This window comes from Perna viridis, chromosome 9, assembly GCF_037379345.1.
Source record: "Perna viridis isolate PV_CMFRI_1.1 ecotype Kerala chromosome 9, ASM3737934v1, whole genome shotgun sequence".
NCBI lineage: Eukaryota > Metazoa > Mollusca > Bivalvia > Mytilida > Mytilidae > Perna > Perna viridis.
The window spans coordinates 10,447,638-10,473,584 of NC_142453.1; the positions used below are offsets into that span (position 1 = coordinate 10,447,638).

The 25,947-nt window shown below is 33.4% G+C and overlaps 1 protein-coding gene across 7 annotated transcripts; it reads left to right on the forward strand.

Moving 5' to 3' along the window:
- Positions 1–241: 241 nt before the first annotated feature.
- LOC148606647 (uncharacterized) lies at positions 242–25,538 on the forward strand. 7 transcript variants are annotated; one of them, XM_088545899.1, is made up of 5 exons: positions 242–360; positions 3,996–4,882; positions 21,432–21,554; positions 23,505–23,655; positions 24,728–25,538. In XM_088545899.1, the coding sequence occupies exons 2-5, from the start codon at positions 4,001–4,003 to the stop codon at positions 24,964–24,966; spliced, it is 1,395 nt and encodes a 464-aa protein (XP_088402025.1). In that variant the 5' UTR covers positions 242–360; positions 3,996–4,000; the 3' UTR covers positions 24,967–25,538. The 7 variants fall into 7 exon arrangements, with proteins under 7 accessions (XP_088402025.1, XP_088402026.1, XP_088402020.1 ...); XM_088545900.1 differs by lacking the exons at positions 21,432–21,554; positions 23,505–23,655; positions 24,728–25,538 and adding exons at positions 5,734–5,782; positions 16,215–16,381; XM_088545894.1 differs by lacking the exons at positions 21,432–21,554; positions 23,505–23,655; positions 24,728–25,538 and adding exons at positions 5,734–5,782; positions 8,244–11,388.
- The last annotated feature ends 409 nt before the right edge of the window (positions 25,539–25,947 follow it).

Sequence of the window (25,947 nt, forward strand, 5' to 3'; positions counted from 1 at the left end):
CGTTATTAACTCCTCCGTGTTTTAGGCCTTCCCACTTTTTAGTATCTTTTTAAAGCATGTTAAGGATATTTATTTCTAATCATTTAGACATGCACATATAAATACTCTTCCGATTCCGTTTAGATTTTGGTTCTAGGTACAGTGCTTTTTTTTTTAGATATAACCTAAAAAACCTTCCGTGTTGTTAACCCGGTAGGACCCTCTCTCGAATAAACGTATTTAAATTGGAACTTTCAAAAGTTCTGAGGAATATTACCTCCCTTGTTTTCAATGCCCATTGATTTTTTTCTTACCTCAATCGGCTTAGGCAGCGAAAAGCAAGAAGAACAAGACACATATATGTTATAAAAGACTCCCATTGTATGTATTAGGTGCATATATACAGGGAGTGTATTTTCCCGGGATGCAGATTAAGAATATTATATACCTTCAATATTTGTTTTGTGATATGTGCCATAATGTGGTCCGAAAGTAGAAGGTCCGTTAATACGGTAATATGCTCTTAAATCATTAAGTGTTTAAAGATTGAATTGTGAATTTGAATCCATAAAAACTGAGAAAACATTAGAACTTTTGAAAATACTTGCATTAAAAAGGTAAAGTAATCACATTTATTTTACGTAAAAGTTATATACTTATAGATATATTCTGTTCAATTTGTACTTAATGAAAGAGTAATGAAGGGAACCGAGATTCTAGTGAAATCTAAAGAATGTAATCCAGGGACAAAAACCAGACATGGAAAACAGACAAACACATATAACATAAAACATACAAATAAAATAAAAACGAAAAACTGGGAGCATGGACCAGAGGTGCACCACTAGGATAAGCATCATCATGTTTGTCGTATAGTTTGGTCAATAGTTTTCCTTCACCATTTATCATCTGAATATGGCTGAAATACTGGTGCTCAGACGTTAAACCCCAACAATCAATCCTATACTATCAATCTCAAAGTTTAGGTCCAGATATGAGGCCGACTTAACAGTGTCTAAAAATACATACGGGAAAGTGTTACCCGTGCCAGGACGTACCAACTTTCCACATACTCAAGTACTATTTTGCCAATTTCTTCATTATTATGTGATATTTCCAGCAGATAAGTTGTACACATTAACAAAATGATATGATGGCTATAGGTTAGAATCAATGAATTGTTTTTCGAAATTTTGATTTTTTTTCCAGATTTTCAGTTTTCAAAAGTACTGAAAATGTGTAACCCAAAATTTCCATACCCAAAATCAATCTCCGGTATTTTTGCTGTTGGTACAATTTTATTATATATTTCACATTAGAACACTATATTATTGAAATATTCATGGCAATAAATTAAAATCGCAATAGGTTATATTTATTAGACTCTTTTTCATTCTTGATAATATTGTATCCATTCTTTGCTTGTATGGAGTGGAATTAAAACTTCTACGTTTCTTTTCAAATCAAAATTAAATCTTTCAAATGTCATCCAAAGTCTTAAAGTGAAGTTTTGACCTCTGAATGTTACAGAAAAAGTAGAATTTGGATTGGAAAGTGAGAAATGATCAATCATTGACACCCACTCATTGGTAGAATCATATTGCAGTTTTTGAATGTCTGATATCATACAGAATTTTTTTAATCAGAAAATTTATTTGAACACATTCTAGACCCATCAAAATACAGTGTAAGCCAGACGGCCTGACCTGATGGAATCATATTGCAGTTTTTGAATGTCTGATATCATACAGAATTTTCTTAATCAGAAAATTTATTTGAACACATTCCAAACCCATCAAAATACGCCGGACCGCCTGACCTGTCTGGTGAAAATTCATTCGGTCTAATAGAAAATTTGGGATTCAGCCTGGTGACCCTAAAATGATTTTCAATGGGTCTAATATTCTCAGCGATCAAAATATTTATGGCATCATTGGCATGCATCAATGTTGCAGCAAATATTTATTTCTCATATCCTGGAACTCTTGATATTTATTTTTAAAAAAGTCAAATTTTGGGTGGATATCACTGGAAAGACGAAGGATCATTAATAATACATGTATAATAATTACCGGTAAATTCTTTGTGTATTACCCTCAAACATATCGACATTTATATCGAGATCAGAAATTTTGTTAATTATCCAGTTTTGTGATAAAAACCATCTCCTTATCTAAGCAAAATACATGTAGTTTACAAATAACAATGAACCTACATGTATTTAGAAACTATGGAATTCTCAGATTCCTATTGTTTGTGATGTTCCTGATATGTCAAGATGTATTTTACGAGCAAACTGCGACAGTGCAAGGTTGTTTAAGGATGGAATTTGAATTTCTTAATTGGTCCAATCTCTACAGTTTTTGTTAAATGGTACATAATTGTTGACACCATTACAATGAGCTAATGTCACAAAAAGTTATCCTGAAACTTACATATTTCATTATGGTTTGAACAGTTTTTAAGTTGTTACAATTTGATATGGCCTAATGCCCCTGCACCTTGTGTGTAAAAAGGTTTGTTCCGGCATCTATTTAAGGCTTCAACATATACTGGTACAGTCAAAATGTAATCTTGATACAATCTTAAATTTGATAGGTACAACTAGTTAAGGCAAGCCCAAAAATTAATCATGGTTGTAGTTGATTAGCCTTTATGAACGGTGAGGAATTATTTTTGCAACAAGAGTCTTAAACTGCTCCCAGAAACAACAAATATATGAGATTTCACTTGACCCAAATGGTATAAACATATATATTTAAAGTCAGACAGGAAAAACAATGACTTTATGGTACTGTCTGGGCAGGGGCACGAAAATATGTTCCGTGGTTGAATCACGATTTGATGGGCTCGCTTACTAACTCTCCCCTACATCTAGCAAATTCATGATAACACACAATAATCATGATAATGTACAATTTCAATTTTTAACCACTGAACTGATTGGGATGAAATTTTATTGGAAGGTTAGACATTGTACATGTACATATAATGTAAATGTAAATTGAGAAAGATATGTATTAAAATTCTGAAAATACATGTACATGTTCATATGTCTAAATACATGTATAACTTACATATATATACAATGTACATACATGTATACAGTTGTATTTGCTATTGGCTTTTTCAAATACCCAGTAAGTTTATGGCTGTTGTGTTGTTAGAATGTTTGTTTCTTGATTAGTTTACACACACATGCATTGCATTGCATATCTGATATGGAGTCAGTGATTTTGTTACCCTTTTATTGCAGCCAAATATCAGCTGTTTCCCCTGGAGACTTTTACCATAATATTGAAAAATACTTTTCCCAAAGGGAGGAAAATTCCCAATTGTCAGGCATAGTGTTTTGAAAATCAGGTAAAGAACCCAGTAACATGTTCTTCCAGTACTTCTTTTCTAGGGAAGGTTTTTTTCTGGCAAGTCGTAACCTAATTAATATTGGGAGTACATATTTGTCAACTCGGTGTTAGTTTTCAGTTCTGGATGGACACTTTTCTGTCTTCATAAAATAGTTTTCCCAATGTGTGGAAAATACTACAAAAATTTCTAAAAAATAAAGAGTTGGGGCTGCTTTTAAAACAAGGAACAAAATCACTGGAAGTAGGCATTGCCTATAAATACAAGCATCATGAGTTTCCCCATACTTGAACTTTCATTTTACCTTCATGAGCAGCTATAGCAATATCATTTCCCCACTGAAGGCGGGAATTTTTAACGTATAAACTATGACATAAATAAATACACATCAACAATTTTGGCGCAAGGGATGGTCTATATCAAGAAGATAATAAATGTCTTTCCTATCTTAGAAAAATATATCATGTTTGTGTTAACGAGGGTTAAGTTTTGTAATAGATTATGTAAACAAAAACGGTCAATATTGTTATTTTTTTCAAACAGAGTTTACTAAAACTTCTTTGTTATTGAAGATTAGGACCATTTTGATATGAGGCATGCATACAGTAATTTCTTAAAATTAACCTGTTTATATGTTTTTAAATCATTTTCAGTAACTATGGGAACAATTATCTGGAAAGAAACAAAGTATGGATGTACCTTATTAACGGCTTTGTACCAGCTGCAGCAGGCAAATGTGATGTGTGATTTAGAAATCAAAAGCAAAAATTTAAACATACCTGTTCACAAGTTAGTATTGCAAGCATTCAATGGCACAATCTACTCAAACCAGTTGAACAAACCTAGCAACATTGAGGATTTGGTTGCTAAATGTGGTAAGTTTGATTCAAATACTGTCTTAGCTCTTATTCAATACTTATATACCGGGGAAGTCGTCATAGAGAAAAATGAAGTAGAAAGATTCTTCAAACTTTGTAAAGATTTCCAGTTAGACAATGTTGTTTCCAGTATACAAGAGGAATGTAGCAGATTGGAAAAATGTTTAAATCAAAGGCGATGCATTCCTTCTGCTCCTACCAGTGCTCATGATAGTGTTATAGATACGAAGGTAAATATGCCTGATATATCTGTCCAGTCAGCTGACCCATCACGTAGTTTAGAGGACTCTCTAATGGAACTGAACTCTACCCTTATGATGGTGGTCAAGGAGGAGCCAGTAGACAACTTTCTCTGTGAAAAGGACACGTCTGATAATTCCAATGGATTCATGGAAGAATCAAGTCCAAAGAAATCTAAAACAGAATTGTTAGAAAATGAACAAACACAAAAAGATGGTGCTATTAAACTTCGAATGTGCTGCATTTGTAGTAAGATATTTGAAAATGAAGATGAATATGTCAGTCACATGGAGGCTGAACATGAACTGTATACCTGTTCCAAGTGTGACTTTCAGGACCAGAAGAAATCAAATCTTATTATGCATATTGCAGAGAAGCATTCTGGAAATAGCGAGAGACCTACCAATGATAGCAGAGTTAAGGTAAGGATTAATAATTCATTAAACTTTAATTTTGTCAGACTAGACTACATGTACATGTAAATTGACAAAAGGGTAAAAATAAAAAAAAAAAAAAAAAAGAAAAAAAGAGTTGATTCATTTGTTTGTTTGAAATACACATATTAAATTATTATTTATGAGTAGGCATACATTGTGTACATTGCATGTTTAGTACATGTATGTACCCTACTGTCAACACTACATGTAATTATAATTATTCCACTCTTCATCATAGAAACTTTGCAAGTGAAGTCACAGCGTCTCCACCCAACACAGTGAAGTCACCTTTTTAAGACGTGCTTGTAGTTTAATTGTAGTTTAATTCTTCTGTTTACGTGACCAAATATGTTTGATGATCTAAAAAGTTGAAAAGCATTTGAGTTCTATACAGGAAAAATGAATGATAAGTGTTGGAATGAAGCAAGTTTTCTCGGTTTTAATTTTGATGGAAATATGGTGGAGCAGTGGAGTCCACTGTGAAGAGTGGAGAAATTAATTTGGTTGATGGTAGTGTACATGTACATGTATATTTACTTCTAAATAAATCTAGATATCATGAAAAATAGAAATGTCAAATATGGTTTTTAGATATTATATACATGTAAATGCTGTACATTTGTAATAAATGTTGATTTTTTATTGTACTATATATTTATAATAATTTTTGAGTGTCACGTCATGTACTGTACGATGTTCAGCAAATGTTTTTGTCAACGTGTTAGATTCTGTCGAGTAGTGTATTAATCTGTAAAATTTAACATTAGATTTGGTTGAGAACCATTTGTTTATTTGTAAAAATGAACATTGTACATGAAAATACAACTTATATACAGGTGAAATATAACAGAAATCAAGACATAAAAGAGCCTGTTAAGGTCAAAGGTATGTACATGTAACTTCAATCGAGATGGAAGCAAGCTTTTTGTTTTTCATAGGGGTCCAAGTGCTGCTGCTGTATTCAAATAATTATATTCCTAACAAACAGAATGTATTTATTTAATTTTTTTCTTTCATACCCTGTCACACAAAGTGCATCCTATCCATCTATCCATCCCCAAAAGGTTTCTAGATGAAAACTTTAGAAGATATTAGAGGATCTTTAACAAACTTTATTTGGGTATTATGATAAATAGATCAAGTTTGAATTTCAGTTTGATTCGATCATTTACGAAAAAAGTTACAGCCATTTAAAGTTGTTCCCCTCATCCCCCTTTCCATATTTTGGATGAATTTGAGTTACATGTATCTTTCCTTGAACATCAAAGATTCTTTATGGGTAATATAAATGTACATTTTTTTACATGTAGATTCTAGAAAGAGTATAAATTCATTTTTTAGTTCTTTTTTTCCCTGCCAATAATTATTTGTTTTGAAGATTTAGAATTTCTTTGTTCGAATATAAATATATGAATACATGTACATGTAGGTGAAATTATTTTTTCTCAATTATAAATTGGAGTTACAATATATGTTTCATGGAATGCTACTAGGAAGTGAAAGCTAGTTATTTTGAGGTTTTGGATTCTGGATAACCATTTTAATTTTGAATTTTGAATTTGATCTGTTGTTCCTGCTGTACATGCTTGTGAGGATTTGTAATTAAGCATGTGCCCAAAGATATTTAAAATGCAACACAATGTGACAGGGTTTCATTTAATGTCCAATGAAATTCCATATTTTTTGCAAATAAATTTTCTGCCCTTTCTGTTTTGATATGAACAATTGCATGAATTGTGTGTCATGTCAATATTTTGAAATCTGTCATACGAGTCTTTTTTGTTTCAAATTGGTCTGGATCTCAATAAAAATAAAAAGGTTGCTCCCAAAACAATAAAGCCAGAAACTGAATATTTGTTTTGTGTTTATAGTATTGAAGTGTTTATATACAGATGTGAGAACAGAAAAAGACATACTGTGACTGATCACTGTCATGGTAGTGTATCACTTTTACAGAGTTGTAGAGTGGAAACCAATATGATTTTAGTCTTTGAAGATATTTTATAATTTTTCTGCATTTAAAGTGGTAAATTTTACCACTCACAATACAAGAGAAAGTAACAACAAATCTATTATAAAAAGATATTTTATTTAGAAGGACCAAAAGTGGCACACCGCTATCTCATTGTGCAATCAAAGTATGTCACTTTCAACAAATTGTGTATTGAATCTTAAATACTGCATGTACATGTACAATCCCTGAACCGATCCATGCAGCCATTTAACAGATTGATTATCGATGACACATCTGATTGCAATTTTGTTGTGTTAAATGACAGATGTTCTGTTAAGAATAAAAGTATAATTTTATGTTTAAATCTACTGCATTGTGTAAATATGTGTAAAACTGACAAATAAAACATCAGAATCTATAAAATATATTGTTGCTCTGTGGTCATGTGATGCGTTCAATAGTTTAGTGGATCGGTGATCTATGACCGATCCCAATTTTTGTTGCACAGACCGGTTCAGGTACAATACATCAACCACTATAATATATATATATGTATTGTGGTTATAAAGCAATTTTATAATATGTATTTAAGTTCCAAATTTCCAATCCATTTAAAATTGAGAGGCTGTCTATTGTTAGAGATGATTCATAATGCAAAAAAGCACCAAACAAAATTTTTTTTTCAGTCTACAGATGTTACATTTTTATATGTACATGTATCTATATTCCTTTTTGTAGTAAGATCACGAAACCATAAAAAAACATGTATATTAGTCTTACTATAAATTATTTCTGTGCTGGTCTGGGTGTCCAAAGAATAGGCCTGCAACAGAGCTAAGACCTAGTCTTGGGCTAGGGCCCTCTGCCCACAGAGCAACTGGGTTGTGTGCCCAGGATGGTGGAATGGGATACCCCTGGCATGTTTCATGCTAGGGTCGTGGGGCCATAATACGAAAAACCTGACTGCAAACCATAATGGTCTAACGTGTAAGGAAAGATGCCATGTTCTTAGCAATTAGAGAACCCGTCTGTGGTATTCTCCTGGAGTAAGTACCATTGGGCTCAACCACAGGAGGCTAAATTGCCCTACCCTACCCATATCTCCCAATCAAAATTTGTCAACCCCATTAACCTTGTGTATAAGCTTTTCAAAAATTAGAAGCATTTCTTATGCATGTTATTTAATTTCCAAGGGATGACAGTTCAAATATTAATAATTGATTTATCATCAAATTGTTACATGTATTTTTTTTGGATTATACGATTCACAGAGTGCAGGCCAATCACATCATAGTACCAAGCCAGGTTATACAAAATAACCTGCTTTGCTTAAAGAGAATCAACCCATCAGAAAGCTTGTTACAATTCAAATTAAATTATAATGTCTTTCAGGAACAGCAAAATTGAAAACAACAACATTTTGCTGCTCAATATGTCCAAGGACTTACCAATTTAAAAGCAGCCTTGACAGACATCTCAAGTCACATGATCGCGAGAAATATCCCTTTCACTGTCGTCAGTGCTCTCAATATTTCTCAACAACTGATCAGTTTGACATACACAATAGGGAGTTTCATAGTGCCTTACCTCAGCAGTGTGATGTCTGTGCAAAATTTTTCACGACCTTAGGCGGGCTGAAGCAACATAGACTAATTCATAAAGAAATCAATGATGATGAAAATTATTTAAAGTGTCCTTTCAAGGGTTGTGATAAAAGGTTTTCCAACAAGTTATTGTATGAGGACCATATACATTATCATACTGGTGAGAAACCTCATGCTTGTACAGTTTGTGGGAGAAAATTTTCAAATAGATACAAAAAGACTTCTCATGAAAAGTTATGCCGTGGGGAAGTCACATATTTTTGCAGCTCATGTGCAAGTATGTTCACGGATAGAGGATCACTTAGGAAGCATGAGAAAGCACAACATGAAAAAATAATGCATACATGTACTGAGTGTGGAAAGTCATTTGCTTATCAGTGTTCACTGTACAGACACAAACAGACAAAAGGTCATTGAAGGCAGTCATTTCAGACACTAACAGTCACAAGGTCGTTGGAGACACTAACAGTTGAAAGGTCATTGTAGGCACTAGTAGTGAAAATGACATTGAAAACACTAACAGTCATAAGGACATACAATTCACTATCAGTCATAAGGACATTGAAGACCCGAACAGTCATAAGGACATTGAAGACACTAACAGTCATAAGGACACTGATATTACTAACAGTCAAAAATGCATTGGAGACACAAACAAAAAAAAAAACAGTGTAGAATCATGTGAAAGAATTAAGATGTGTATGGCATTCCTGACTGGGCAGTGTTACAAGGGGTAATGTGGGTCTTGCTAGCAGCTATTTATATACATGTACCGCTACATATCTATCAGTACAAGACTTTCTGAAAATTTTATCTGGAAAAAAAAGCCTAATTTTTAACTCACCTTGCTCAAAGGGCCTAGTTAGCTATTGCCATCACTTAGCATTTGTTGTCCTTTGACATTGACATTGTTGTTGTCGTCCATCATCTTTAACAACTTTTCAAAACTCTTCTCCTATGACAGTACTTGACCAATTAGAACCAAACTTGGTCCTTATGGTTTTTCACATATCACCAAAATCGCAAGGATAAGCCAAATTCTGACTGGGGTAAAAATGTTCAGCATGATGAGATCTATCTGTAGTGAAATTTTCGTTTTAATCTGTTATAAAATGTTGGATTTATTGTCCTTTTAATTTAATGAAGGTTGATATGATTGTTCTTAGGTATGAGCTTGAGGAATTTTTATTCAAGAGATTTTACAAAATAGAATGTTGCTTATCAAACGAGGTTAGCGAATCAGGCTCATTGAAGCCTCTAGTTTATTGTATGGTGCCACATAGAATCTGAAATAGGAAGTTGCAGCTGGTTTTCTTCTAAACTGTTCCATCCAGAGTATTAAATACAGTGAAACCTGTCTTTAGGAGGTTACTTAGGTAAGGGACACAACTCTTACACATCATTGGAATGTTTATATTCAGGCTCTATATCAATCTCATGTAAGCATCAAAGTAACTTTGATTGATTTCATTCTGTTTCAAAAGAAAACTGGAAAGGCGTTTTTGAAATTGAATATTGTACAAGCATATCACAAATTTCAAGAGTTATGTCCCTTACCCTACAGTACTTCTACGACCAAAACCCATTAGAACTTTAAATTGTTTCAGTTTAGTCAGGTTATCACTTTACCTAGGTTCAAAATACTTTTTAGCTGAGATAATGTATTCAGATTTTCATGGTTCGGTTTAGTTGAGTTAAATCTCTGTATTTTGTATTTTGGTGGTTAAAACTCTCCTATTAAGTTTTTATGAAGTATTAATAATAGTTTAATGTAAAAAGTCATGCAGAGAGAGATTCAGTACATGTATTCTATTTATCTAAATATAGCCTAGATGTACAATGTATTAAATAATGAAACCTTGAAATAATTCCTGTAAAGTAAGTTTCCTTTGTGATGTAATATATCATGATACAAGTTTTTACTGCTTATAATATTGTACTCTGTTCTTTTTGCGGCTGGAAATTTTACATTTTTTTCACAGTATAGTTAAGGAGGTAGACCAGGGGTAAGGAACATAACTCTTGAAATCAGTCATATGTTTATATCATATTTAATTTTACCAAAGCCTATCAAGCTTCCTTTTGAAACAGAATGAAATCAATCCAAGTTACTTTGATGCTTACAAGCGTTTTACGAGTTATGTCCCTTATCATTGGTCTACCTCCTGAAACCAAAACCTAGTAGTACATTTTGTAATACAACCCAGCTACAATGTATAACTGCCACATTCATCATTGCAAACATAATGTTGATTGAACATTCAGAAGGGTTCTATTCCAGATTAATTTTTGCTTGAGATTTAATGCATTAAGCACAATTGTATGCTTTTTTCATTATCTTAAGGTAGAACTGTATTTAAAGTACCAATCTATGTAAAATTCACCTTTTTAAAGTACATGAACTTGTATTTAAATCCATTTAACTATGTATGTTTGCCATGCTTGCATAAAAAGATTCTTAAACTATGACTGGATCAAGCGTCCGTACAGCGTTTGATGTTCCGAAGTCACTCAAGATGCTGTAGCCAGCCCTCTCAGAAAATGCAACAATCTTGTAAACTTGGAGAAAAAGTGAATGGTTTTAGGTGGTTAAACAACATTTTAATTTTATCATGTCTGAGAAATTGGAAAGGCCTGTCTGCAGTGGTAAGTACGAAGGGAAATGAATATCAGCCGCTGTGTGGAACTTGTAAGTGGATATTAAAAAAGGAACTTTGTCTTAAGAAATCAGGATTTACTTGTGATAAGTCTAGTCTGACAAAAGTGACATTGTTTATTATCATTACTTTAAATTCAATAATTTATGCATATGATTACATTATACATGTATTAATTAATTTGAAATAAATGCTGTAATCTGATTGGGTAAAATAATTTTGTTATATCTCAATGGATAAAAAATATTGACACACCCCTATTCAGTTAAATTTAGAGCTACTTTTCTCATGTTTAAAGATAAAAATATGTTTTAAAATTAATCTATAAGAATTGGCTATGATAAAAATTTTGTCTGTTGAAAAATAACATAAATTGTCCATGTGTTTATTTTGATTATTCCACTTCATATGGAAAATTTATGTTATTTTTCAATAGACAAAATTTTTATTATTGCCAATTCATAAAATAGATGTGAAATTGCAATCGATTTAATTATCATATCAAAACATTTGATTGGTGTTCTGTGGCACAATTTTGCAGTTTTTATTATATGGCTGCACAAAAATTGTGGTCAAATTATGATGTTATTGTTGTTGTTGTTATTTTGTTACTGTCTTATGTAAATCTACTCTACCGCCAACAATTTCTTAAATATTGGATACAAAATTATCCTTGAAAGCATCCTGAAAGCAGATCTTTGTACTGAAATTGAATTTCCAAATATTAGGCAACACTGTACCCAAACCAGTTGTTGAGTCCATAATGGACTGTATTTTAATTTATAAGTCCCTACAAGTATGTTTAAGTGTGTCAAATAGGATGCTTTCTCTAATTGAAAAGACCATTATTTGATGTATGCATGCCTGGCTTTGCTCAGAAATCTTTCAATATAAGGTTAGAAAATGAGGTTTTTGACAGAGTTATCTGCCCTTGAAATGATCAGTTTCAGTTCATTGCAATGAAATTGTAACTCAAAAGTCCAACATGGTATGGAAAATCTTGTCTGTTTTCCTTGATTCTGATGGTGCAAATAATCAAATTACACTATCAAAATGATGTTTTTTTATACCATGTTTCACCTAATGCCAGATTCGTTTTGTATTTCATGTCAAATAGGAAATGTTTTCCTATTTGTAAAGTTGACAAAATCAGGCTAGTGTGTAGTTGATCAATAATTATGTCCCAAATGTGAAGTATAGATGATTTATAAGCTTAAGTTATGCAATTATAGGTTTAACACTTTTTTTCAGCAAGTCAAACATCTATTTCCACGAATCATAGGGGGGGGGGTGCAATTTCACCTGTAAATGTACCTCAACTTTTAAGGCTGGGATATATTTCAACAAATAATTAACGACTAATTATATACAACTCTGTCTTATATTATACCCATACTACGCAGGAGAGTGGTATAATGTTTTACCCCTGTCTGTGTTTCCGTGGGTCCGTGTGTCCGTAACAATTGTTTTCCGTCACAGTTTTTTTCTGAAACTAATCACCGAAGCAGCTTGAATTTTTAACACATTGTTCCTGTATAGGTATCGAAAAAAATTTTACAACAACTTCCTGTTTACCGAGGACTTAGTGTAATTTCCTTATATATAATGATTGATAACGGGGGTATCACTAGTGAGTCATCCTTCACAGATTTCCTGGTCTATCTTGCATTGCATCCAATTGTCAATGTGCAGATTGTGGCAGTAATTTGTTTTACAAAAATGACAAATAATTAGAATGGCCACTTGTTACGAGACATACACTGTAATTATCGGAGTGCCAAGTGTACATTTATATACATGTACATTTTGTAGTCGTGGCTATTATAATGCGCCAAATATACATGTATACTATATTGGTTCAGCCACAGAAAGGTTCCTTTCCTACCATATACCAAATAAAGCAGTCCATATTGTTATTCACGATCCGGCGATTTCCGATGCAAATAAAATAAAATAGCTTTCAGCTTAAATAAGAATTTAGGAATGACCCGGTGAAATGGTAGCTTAAAGAGAATAGATACGTTCTATCATTTTTTGTCTGTAGTTTTATCATATCCAACAAGCAAAGTTTGAAGGCACATTAGAATCATAGAGTGACCGTTTGTATGTTGTAGCATCAGTTGTTTGCATGTTCCTGTACGATATGGATTTGCAGGACTTAGTACATTTATCTACACGTGTCCACATAGTGTATTGTCGAGGTCCTTGTCTGTGTTTGGGCATATATTTTTGAAATATTTTGCACATATACATTTACTAAATGCATGTATATCCTACATTTACCCGTGTATATAATACACGACAGAAGAGACAATAGCTTTTGCTATGGAAGAGTACCACAATACTGTCAGTTCTTTACTGTATCATTATAATGTGAAAAATATATAGACGATAATACACATACAGTAGACTTGCTACAAGTCCCTCTCTTTATAATCAAGAATATATGAAAAGGATTATTAATTGCATGTATCCCTCTGATAGCAAATTTACTAATTATTACAGTTTCACAGAAATTAGTAGTGATGTTATCAGAGAGGTTAATTACATAGATTTTATGTGTCTACACATACAGTAATCTTATGAAATTATAAATTTCAAACTGGTGTTTTCTGGCACTTTCGGCACTTTGTACATGTACATTTTTCGTGACCAGAATTACATGTATTCAAAATGTATGCAAGTTATTTATGCGAAGAAAGCTTGCTTAAATTACTGTTGACACCTGCAAGGCACATGAGGATAAAAAATTAGGATTTAAGATTTGTATTAATTGTTTTCATATACATGTACAACTTGTACTATTATTTTATATTAATTGGAATGGCGAATTAGACAAGAATGTACTGGTAGTATATAGGCTGAGTTATAGTAATCGATTTATTTAAAATTATGAAAAAAGAAACTTTTATTTCACAGTAGAAAACATTGTAAATGTAATACCAAAAGTTCAAACCAATATTCTCATGAACAGGTATACAACTAATGATTCAGAAGTATTAACTTGACTCAGACACCAAAGTTTCTATGACTATGCTTTTCATTTTGATTTGATAGGCATGAATTGCCAAATGACCTGACCTTTTATTGAATTTTAAAAATTAATACGCAAATGGTAATAATTTTGACAAATAACCTTGATTTGGTTGTACAAATTTTCAAAAAATTGTCGAAAAAGTATCACTTGTTCCCAATCCATATCATGCTCGGTTTACGACCAAGCTGCGATATTTTACATGCATTATCAATCTTTTCATGATCATGTGTATGTATGTACTCGCGTTGAATTTGACAAATAAATGTTCAAACGACCGCAACATTGTTTTTCGGTCGTATAATGGTATCGACCTGTCGATGGCGTCTGTTAATTTAAGCTTGCTGTTACTATAAGTGTACATGGCTCATATTCAAAACAATTATTTAATTCGTCGCAATAACCGCCACGTGTATTTCTACGAATATGTGCCAGAACATTCGTATATGTGAAAAAAAGTAATCAAGGGAACCAAGGTTATATCGGTAATCAAAAGAATGTATTTCAGGGACAAAGACCAGACATGGACCACAGACATACACAACAAATAACATAAAGTAACTAAAATCATACATACAAAGTAACAAAAGTAAATGAGCAACTAGGTTTGATGAATATTAGAGTAACAACAACAAATGTGGAATGGTTATAAATCCTCAATACGGACTAGTTATTATATATACAATCTATGTAATTCAACATTGATGACACAGACTAGTACATTGTGTACAATCATAACTTGGGTTGTTTCAATAGAACCGTAAGCACACTTCATACTCGGAAAACAGAAAACTGTATTTTATTGTAATATGTTTTTCGCCTACAGCTTTCAAACAAGGATCCGTATTTTGCTATATAATCACGGGCAGATCCAAGATGATTTTGAAAAGGGGTAACCAGAAAAAAGAGGGTCCCGGCTTTAATTTGCTCATTTATGTAACCAAAGTTGCTAATTAAAACCTAGATTTCTTTCATCAAAAGAGGGTTCAAACCTTAGACCTCCTTCCCCTAGATCCGACACTGCCATTTATTGTCCTTTCCGCCATTAACTTGTCGCACTGTTAAACAAGTGAATTTCTTCAATCAAAGTGAAAGACAATCATATAGTTTTTATATGACCGCAAAAACGTTTGTCTTCGTATGTTACAGCGCAGTCGTCGTCGTCGATGGACACTTCGTTTCTGAGCAATAATTTTAGTTTTGGTTTACCAGTTATTATGAAATTTTGACTTGATTTTAGTAACCAGTAAAGAAATGTTCCTATTTAATTTGGATTTTGTGCCCTACCATTTGAAAATTAGGGGCGAAAAAGTGTTAAAATAGTTTATTTCTACTAAAACACGTGTAGAATGTTTGTTTTTCTTCCGATTTTGATTATTCCTTCCATTGTGTTCCTTATTTGATTCCAATAGACAGGTTTGATGCGTTTTGGACCGGTTTCTAATTATAAGTGGTCATTGTGGCCACACCCCATAAAAATCGACTATTTTGGGTCCGATTTCGAAATTTTCTTAATGGATTCCTAATGAAATTCTCTACCTGCGTTTTTCAATCAGGTTTCAGATATCTCTTATTGTTTCCGAGTTCAAAGGTGTGAAAGGAGCTAAACCCCAAAAATTGACATTTTTTTTTAATTTTTGGTCCGATTTCGAAATTTTTTATTTTTATTAGATTCCATATGAAAATCCCTGTCTGGGTTTTTCAATCAGATTTCAGATATCTCTGGATTCATTAATATAAATAGATATTGCCACACTACCCCAAGAGCATCGATACAGAGAAGGAAGTTGAAGATGATGCAAAATTTGACATGTCGTGTTCATTATATCATATATTTTAACTATACTTCAAGTGAGTTCCGAGTAGGGGTGAGATATAACACTAGGAATGTGATGTTACAATAGAGTATGCGATATAGGTCTAGGAATGTGATCTAGGGTATGCGAAATAGATCTGGGATTATGATATATGATATGCGATATTGGATTTTAAACAGTATAGGGTTATACTGAATAAAACATGATATTCATGACTGTATTTTTATAAAATCAATGTTTGAATGTTTCAGATAAACGAACATTCGTTTGAACTTTCCGGAAAGGAGACAATATTTTATGAAGATACCGCCAAAACAGTATTCAGGTGCAATTTTCCATCATGCAACTTTCACACTGTGCATCCACGCAGTCTTAGGAGACATGCAGATACTATTCATAAATCTATTACCGTACAGTCCGTTTCCAGTACCAATGATAGGCAGAAGTATTACTGCCACCAGTGTTGTCGGTCTTTTTTTACAAAATGTGGTCTGATAAGGCACGAGAAGAGCAAACACCTGTTAGAATTAGCATACAAATGTGCTATTTGCAAGAAAGGTTTTATGGAAAAACGCACGTTCAAGGGTCATATGGCTGGACACATCCCCGATCTGAAACTAAAATGTAACCATTGCAGCAAAAAATACCAACAGAAAAAAGATCTGCAAATCCATATTAAGACAAAACACACCAAGGAACTACATCAATTTGCTTGCAATTTATGTAGTAAAACTTTTATTCAAAAACAATTTCTAGCCCAACACAAGAAAGGGGTTCACGAAGAGAAAAAGCATAACTGCAAATTTTGTGGAAGAGAATTCAAGTGGCGATCAAGTTTAAAGTACCACAGAATGAAATGCAATAAACCAAATTTGTAAGAGTTAGCCATTCTGTTCGATTCCAGCTAATAAAAGCCTATAGCCATTGAAAATAGTTGTTTATATGTCATTATTGCGCAAATAAAACTATGGTAGCTCTAATTACTCGCAGACATGTCACTCTTAACTTTGCATATGCAGTTAACATTGTGAATATGTGTATATCAATTCCCATTCGAATGTGAGGCAGAATTTTGGCTTCGTTGCATTCGTAGTGGTTGTTGGCCTCTACTAGTGTATGGTAATTACACAGTTTTCCTCAAGATAGTTTGTTTAAAGGCTGATCGAAGTCGTAATACTTGCATAATACTTACAAAAGTATAGGGATATAATGTGAATGAAATGTGGTCGAAACACGAGTCCATATTATCATTTATATTTGTTTCATTCATTGACTATTTCGTACGCGTTAATTTTCTTATGTATTCTGAACAGGAAGCAGGAAAGCCATTTTGCTTTGTGTTAATTTCTATAATATATATATTATACTAATTATGTGACTTAAAGGTGGAATGGTTTCTGAATACTCAGTAATTACAGCTGTAATATTTTCAGTCCAGGGGCGGATCCAGATACCTTGAAGGGGAGGGGTGCTAGGACATTATTTGCTTCCAATAAAAAGGGGGTGCTAATCCCTGGATCCGCCACTGCTGTCTATATGGAGAAAAAAACACATAACCACATATACGTGGTTAAGCAGTGTACCACAGGTGGTGGTGTTATTTTGACAACAATTACATTTTATTCAAATACAAAGTACATACAGATAATGACTTTGAACAACAGACGAAATCTGTTGTCGTGCATTTAAATTTTATATGAATGTCTAATATATGGGGACTTTAGTGTGAATCTTTCTTTAATTTCAAGTGCGTTTTCCCCAAAACGCCTCATTCCCATTAGAGTTTTGTTTATATGATCAATTGAAATTGTTTTGAAAAGTACCAAAATTGTTCAGGATTCAACACAGTCAATTCCTCACGATCAAGCTGCACTACAATGTACTTGACATTCTTTATCGCAATCTGCATATTCACACGACCATTAATGTAACTCGACATTAATTTTGTTTCAGCCGTTTTAACGACTTCAGCAATACTAGAGGTTGTTTTGCAATCTTGTTGGTGACTTGGGGTATGGAGGAACGGAACTTCTTACCATGTAGGAGTTCCCTTTAATGAGGTAGACCTTGGTTAAGGGACGTAACTTTTGAAATCATTGATCTTTGTATTGTATTCGATTTCACCAAAGCCTCTTAAACTTTCCTTGAAACAGAATGAAATCAGTACAAGTTACTTTAATGCTTACATGAGATTGATGTAAAAAGGTGAATACAAACGTTTGAATGATTTGTAAGAGTTGTGTCCCTTACCCTAGGTCTACCACCTTAAATATTCATGTTCTATAGACTTCTGTATTCACTTGTTTCTAACGCATCGTAAATTAAAACACGTACTGTCTTTAAAAAATTTTTCTACATTTCATTTAAGAAATAACACATGGCATGCAATTTCAATTTCCGATACAGTTTTTTGAACGTCACTAAGTTACCAGTATTTGGCCAATTCGGAAGCAGAATTTCGATCAGGTGACTTTTGTTTCCATCGAACAGCGTCTTTAAGATAAAAGGGTATAAAGCGAAACTTTACCGACTGTGTCGGAATAACTATCAAGCATGTTGCTCAAAAGTTCATAAAATTAGACCTGTTATGTTGCTTAGACTGACTTGAGGCAGAAACGAAGTTTTACATGTTAAAATCGCAAATAATTCAATGCATTACTGATTTGTAAGTTGTATCTGAAGTATTGTAAGTATACGGTCTATATATTCACATCCAAGATGACATAGTCCACGCAAATACTGAATCTTTAAGTACAAGACTCGTGAAGCACACAATGATGCCCAATCTAATATTCCCCTTGCTACTCAGGAGCAATTATAATTTTAGCCGTCTTATTATCCAGCATAATTGACAATAGTCCAACACGAGGGTAATACCAAAGAAAACAATGCAAAAAGTGGTAATCTTAAAAAAAGTCATTATTGAATAATGATAAAAATATTTACCCTACCGGTACCATTAATTGGTTATATCTAAATAATCGGGCTTATTCGTTATCTTGAATTTTCTAATATTCATTTTAGTCATTCGATATTATGTCTTTCTTTGCTTTGTTTTTGATTGTCACCACGTCTTTCGCGTGTTGCATTGGCGGTTTCGGGGGAGTGAGGGAGATTCCAGAGGACAAGACTCCCTCTTAAATTCGAAAGTTTTATCAATTTCGTGCACTTTAACAAATGAAATTATACAAATGTTATAACCTTGGAGCCCCTTTTAGTACCTTTTTTTCACAGTCTCTGGAACCGGGTCTGTAATCCGCCGCATTAATTTTTTCTTGATTTTGCTTTTATCAATATACTAATAGAAGTTTCAATCATTGATTATGTTTGTGTATTTATAGCAAATGTATATTAAGGGTGAGATTCGGTCATATTCCGATGATTCAGAACCAACAGAACCGAATAATAAAAAGAACCACCCGGTGAAAACTTACGAATGTTCAAAATGCATGTTCACAACCAAGTGGAGATCTGCTTATTTCCGTCATAAGAAATACTGTGAAGGAAACTGTCAGTACGAGTGCGAAGATTGTGGCGCGAAATTCCACGATAGATATTCACGGGAAAAACACCATGAATCTAAGCATGGGCTGGGCCTGTTGTGTAGTCACTGTTCTAGGACCTTCAATAGTAGACAAGGGCTAGAGTACCACATGGAAGTAGTGAGAGGCGATTTCAAATTCCAGCGCGATGAGTGTGGGAAAACCTTCCTTTCAAAACAACATTACGAGGGACATGTCAACAGACATCGCAAAACTTCACCGTACGAATGTGAAGTTTGTGGAAAACGTTTTACTTATAAAGCTAACTTACATCAGCATTCACATTCTTCCGGTTGTGTGTCGACTAAATAATTTAAATGTTTTGAGTGTGGCAAAGTGTTTGATACAAATGCAACATTGAAGAACCACAGAAAAAGAAAACATGGAAACAAAATCTATCACTGTGTGATTTGTAGTAAATGGTACCAGTGGTCCGCTAGCTATTATAGACACTTACGAACGCATAAATAGACGTAGAGCGCATAAACTTTATACAATAACCCGAGAACGCATAAACACACTTAATTAAAAATTTAAATATGAAACGAAAATGTTATATTTAGACTTTATAATTCAACCCAATGACACATAATTAAACTTGAAAAATGTCTTTATTGTGAGAAGTATAATAGAACAAATAGACGGACTTGAGAAAATTTCGCTATTGTATTGTAAAAACAAGTTAAAAATACAAGTTTATGAAAAATTGTTGTGGGGCTTGGCAAATAAATACTTTAAATTTATGTACATCTAGATTGCTATTTGGGAGAATATGTCAGAATGAATATGCCTCATTGCATGATCCATATGTACACTTAGAGATCGATGGTAAAGGAAAACTATTGACCAAACTTTAGGACAAACGTGATGACTTCGCTCATGGCTCATACGTTATGCCAGAGCTTGCCGTAACTACGCAGACTTTTTGTTTTGTATCGAGCTAGACTTCTTACAATAAGGCTTCTGGAACAGAGTTATGTTGCTCCAAGATTGAAGTTATCAATACAGAAGTTTTATGTTCGTCATCATGAAACTCGTTGGTCGTTACGGCGTATTCATCTGCACCATGAAAACTGATTTGTTCAAAGTGTCATAGTTTTCCTTTCTTCTTTCGTCTACCCCAGGCTTGACTTTTTATTACCAACTCGGCGGGTGTTTTTAGAAATGCAGAGGACGCATACCCTACCGGCGCACCTGGTCCATGCTCCCAGTTTTAGTGGGGGAGTCCGAGATGCTCGTTTACTTTTGTTAACTTGTATGTATTAATTTAGGTACTTTATGTTCTATGTTGTGTATGTCTGTTTTCCATGTCTGGTCTTTGCCACTGGAATACATTCTTTTGATTACCTCTATAACCTTGGTTCCCTTGATTACTCTTCAATGTCTGGTCTTTGTCCTTGGAATACATTCTTTTGATTTCCGCTAGAATCTTGGTTCCCTTAATGACAATTTAATTATTAATCGCTCCAGGAATTCTTTTTTTAATGCGTGTTCACTTTCAGGTAGACAATAATTTGGGCTTGTGACCCTCTGCATAACTCTTACTTGGAGCTGTATATAATTCTTAAAACTATCAGTCATATAGAGCGATAAAAAAAAGGCCCATTTCAAAGAAGGGTCATAAAAAGCCTCTTCTACTAGAAGGATCATTATAAAAAAATCCCTTCTCCTGCAAGATACATGACAATGGCATCTTCTATTACTAAAGGATATGTTAAAAGTCCTGCCTAGCACAAGGGTCATGTCAAAAGCAGTTGTTCTACATTAAAAATTAAAAAATGAAGTACATTGTAAAAAAATCTTGATTCAAGAAAAGTGTGGGTTCGCATTTTGAATTCCTCTTTATACGATGTTCAATAATGTATAAATAAAGACGACTTGCATGTCTGCGTGATTTGAAAAATATATTTAAAACTTTTTTTTCAGAGGAATAAACTATACCAATACAAATGCCCTGCTCCAGGATGTCCTGAAATATTCCGATCCAGAAATGGGCTATGGTGCCATAAACGAAGGGTACATCCAGAAAAAGATCAAAAAACGATTCAGGTTTGTACAATTCATCCAGGTTAATAAGATTGCATGACTTACATTTTAGGAACCCAAGTGGTTTTCAATTCAGGGTAAATAACTTTCCTCAGTAAGTACCCTTACAAATGTACATGTATCTCAATTTTTGATTTAATCAGAATGTATGTGAGATGTATTCAATGAAACTAAGCAGTTTGTGATGAAGCAAGCTATAAAATATTTACGTTTCCCACCTTTAGATTGAAATGAAAACAAACACAAAAAAAAAACGCAACATCACTTGACACCAACTTTTATGTGATCGAAAGGTTTAAAAAAGAGTACATCACAAGTTTGATTGATGAAAGATAAAAACTTAGTTATATGTTTTTGGAATTAAAGTATCTGCGAATTCCTGTTTCTTAAAACTACATGTAATTGCTGAAATGAGATCTAGAGGAACAGTAGGTAGCTATATACAAATACTATAAGCTTAGTCCTTGTGTGTTGCTTAACTCTCCATATTTGTATACCCCATTCTACGAGTGGGTGGTATATTGAAATGACCTTGTTTTCGTCCGAATTTGGTCGCAGTTATCTCGTCTCCCAATGGACGGATTGATTTCAAATTTGGTGTGTGGCTTTATTTATATACCCTGTTACCGATGTGGGTGTTGTCCGATATCAACTTCCTTTTTTTATGATACTTTGCCTTTTTGTCTCGTATTGAGTAATAAAAAAAGTCGTTACAAAAATATCGGCTTCTAAATTGTGTATTAAACAAAAAAAAAATGATGTGTGGGTTTATATAGAAATGGCGATTTTTAGTGCTGTTCGGTATCAACTTCCTGTACAAGTAGGGTATATCTAATATCACAACGCGAGCAGCTTTATGTTGGGCATTGACAATGACATATATATAAAGTAAATATATTGATTATCTTTTAAAGGGACAAGCAACACCTAAGGGAAATAACTCAAAGCAATTTAATGCTTGATGAAGGTACTATGTGTTCATTGAAATTATTGTCATGAAATATGTGGATAAATTTCTTGAAATTTATACACTTTGCTTCTTTTATCAAAGTGGAACACTGAATAAACTTTCAAGAAATTTAAACGAGCCAAATAAATTTTAGGGTAGATTTAAGGTATCCCATTAAAAAACCTTTAAAGGGTTGAAAATGAAAGTTGAATTTAAGTTTTTTATCATACATTGAATTTTTAGTAAAGTCACGTCTCTGTATGTATGTACATGTATGATTGATTGATTATTGGGGTTAAAGCCCGGGCAGCAATTAATATTTCAGCTATATATTCAGGCGATGAACATGAAATGGATGATAAAATGAGTGTGAAATGATGATGAAATGAAATAAGGGATGGGACACAAGTATAATAAGGGTCAACAAATTTGGTTGCCACTTGAAAAAGGGAGGGATGGGTAGGATCGGTCAATTTAGCCTCCTGTGGCGGAGCGCAAAGGTTCTTACTCCTATCGAATACCATAGCAGGGTTCCTTAACGTGCTAGGAACGTATCATCTTTCCCAAAACGGTGCACCACTATGGTTTACGGTCAGGTTTTCCGTATTATAGCCTGACAACCCCAGCATGTTACACGCCAGGGGTACCCCATTCCACCACCTGGGGCACACATCCCAGTTGCTCAGAGGGCAGAGCGCCCTAGCCCCCGGCTAGGGTTCTGAGCTCTATTTAGTCGCTTTTTTTTTCGACAAGTTTAGCGCTGCTGCGGGCCTATTCTTTGGCACCCGGGCCTGCATTTAATGGATATTAAAGGAATTTAAGATACACTGCATAATCACATGCGACACCAATATATACTGTAACAATGTAGCAAAGCTAAGATCAAACTACAACTATAAAAATAATACTGGTTTTAACTCACTCATTCATGTACATTTTGAATCTAAAATTGTAATTTTTAAGTTTTGAACACTTTAAATCATATTAATCTTTAATTACTTTAGTGTGAGGAATGTGGTAAGACTTTCGGAATGAAAAGTCACCTGGTTGAGCACATGGCACGCCATAATAATTCACACAACTATACATGTGATAAGTGTGGTAAAGCAATGAAATACAGACACAGTTTAGTTCGCCATTTGCAGATGTGTGTGGGTAAGTATATAATATGTGTATTAAAGACGTATTTTACTGTTTAAAATCAATCCAAAAAAATCATTGCACAGCTAATACTAGATGTGATACTACGGAAAATATGTTTCTCCGGACCACTTAAGCCATAATTTATTTATTAAATGTACATGTATATGTATAATCTTTTCTGTGTACAGATCCGTATTTTATTTTGTATAACCACGCATCAACCAAATCAAGAGCAGTAACTCTTGTAAAATGCCCGCGCAATATTTATATCTTTATTTCGAAAGTGCAACAAAGGGGAGACTAATTAACAGTGGTTACATTTGTAATTTGAAACTATTGAATAGAAAATTAAATAAAGTGAATTTTGAAGATTTTTGGATTCTTTAATTGCATGAATCACCAACTGTCTGATTTTTCGAAAGACTGCCTCTTAAATTATAAGATGCGATTCTAAAATGGGAAGGCAATGTAGCAACTCATACTTGCCGAAAGGAAAAAAAAAGATATATAAAAACGTTATGAGCAAAGACCAGGTGAACTGGTAGTGTAAGCATCCCTGAGAAAACCAGCAAGAGTTGCATATTAATGTATCATATCTCAAGAGGTGAGTGAAATCATTTTACTAAGAGGTTTATGAATATTACGGTTCACTAGTCTTCATTTATTATTAAGTAGCAGTCTTTACAAAAAGCATGCGGAAGGTGATTCATGCATATCAAAAACCCATCGAATTCTTTTATTTCTTGTTCAGAAACAGTTATGGATCACATGACCTGTCTTAGTTTTTCATTTGGCTGTTGCGCTTTTGAGATAAAAAATATATATAGATTGTACATGAAATTGGCATTTTGCAAGAGTTGCCCCACGTTAGGTGATTGAATTTTCTTCTGAATATAACTGAAATATTGCTGCTCGGACGTTAAACCCCAACAAAAAAAACAAACGAACGTTCCTGATTTGGTTTGATTTGGTTGATTTTAGTGGTTGATAAATGTATTAATTGTTTTCTAAAAAGTGCAGATCTGAAAGCAGAAATGAAATCTACTATATATCTTTTGAAAAAAAACTCACTTTCTTATTCCAGGTGTAAAAGTTAAGGAAGCGAAACCGAAAGTGAAATGTTCTGTTTGTGACCTTGAACTTAAAAATGACTATATTTACCGCCAACATTATAAACAGAAGCATGGTGATGCCAAGTGGCTTTGTGCCACATGTGGTGGGGTCTTTAAATGGGGAAGTAGTTTTAGCAGACATGTGAACTCAAATAGATGTAAAAAGAAGAAAGACAACCAAGGAAATGAGCCACAGAAATTAGAGATTTGATATGTTGTCTTTTAAATTTGATAAGTTTTTGTAAGAATTCGACTGAATGGGAAAAATTATTAAACATGCATGACAAAACACACTAATCTGACAATATAATTTCGCCCAAGAATGCTTTCTCTATTTGGTAAGACCATTATTTGATCTCTGCTTCAATCAGTGAATTTGCTCAGGACAATTTTAATAGAATGTTAGAAACAATGATTGTTTTGACAGTGTTATCTGCCCTTGAAATGTTAATTTTCAGTGTATTTCAATGAAATTATCACCAATTTACTAAAATGATAAGGGAAATTTTATCTTTTTTGCTTGATTCTAATGGTGTAATTAGTCAAATTAAACTTTCAAAATATTTCACCCACTGCCTGATTCTTACACAGACTGCCACTTTCACTATTTTTAATGTTGTCTCTTTGTTATTATGTAGCAGAATGTAGTATCTGTTCTCTATCTATACTTTTGTAATATTGAATAAACAATAAATTAACGGAAGAAAAAAGTTTGTCTCAACAGGCGTCTTTTATCCTGTACTTTGCCTTCAGTTGTGGTGGCGTAATCAATGCATTTGCTACCGATTAAAAAAAAACTCCTCTTGAAGTTGTGTTATGGTTTCGATGAGAAACTTTTCTTAAGAATGCAGCTTCAGTATTTTCTGAAACCTGCCAATATAGACATAGTTCTAATATGAAAGGAAAAGATCATGATATTGTGCAAGTCATAAATATCGAAACTAATCTGTTAAATATTCATGAAAATTAAATTGGAACAAATTAATTTCCTTTTCTTAATTAATAAATCGAGATTTATAATTAGGAAATTTGAATTTCCCGCGCCTATGGGCGCCACCATGACCGGTTGAACTGTGACGTCACGAAATCGGTTTGTAAAGTGAAAGTAAATAGGTAATTGATTACGATGTCCGAAGAAATCGCAAATTTGGAACTGTTCCCCTATAATTTCAACCCAAATAAAATAGAAGAA

Bases quoted from the DNA above. Each gene is read 5' to 3' on its own strand.
- LOC148606647 (XM_088545894.1), top strand. From the start codon at position 4,001: ATGGGAACAATTATCTGGAAAGAAACAAAGTATGGATGTACCTTATTA. The intron at 4,883-5,733 runs GTAAGGATTAAT...ACTTATATACAG, and splicing joins CCAATGATAGCAGAGTTAAG to GTGAAATATAACAGAAATCA. The intron at 5,783-8,243 runs GTATGTACATGT...AATGTCTTTCAG, and splicing joins AGAGCCTGTTAAGGTCAAAG to GAACAGCAAAATTGAAAACA.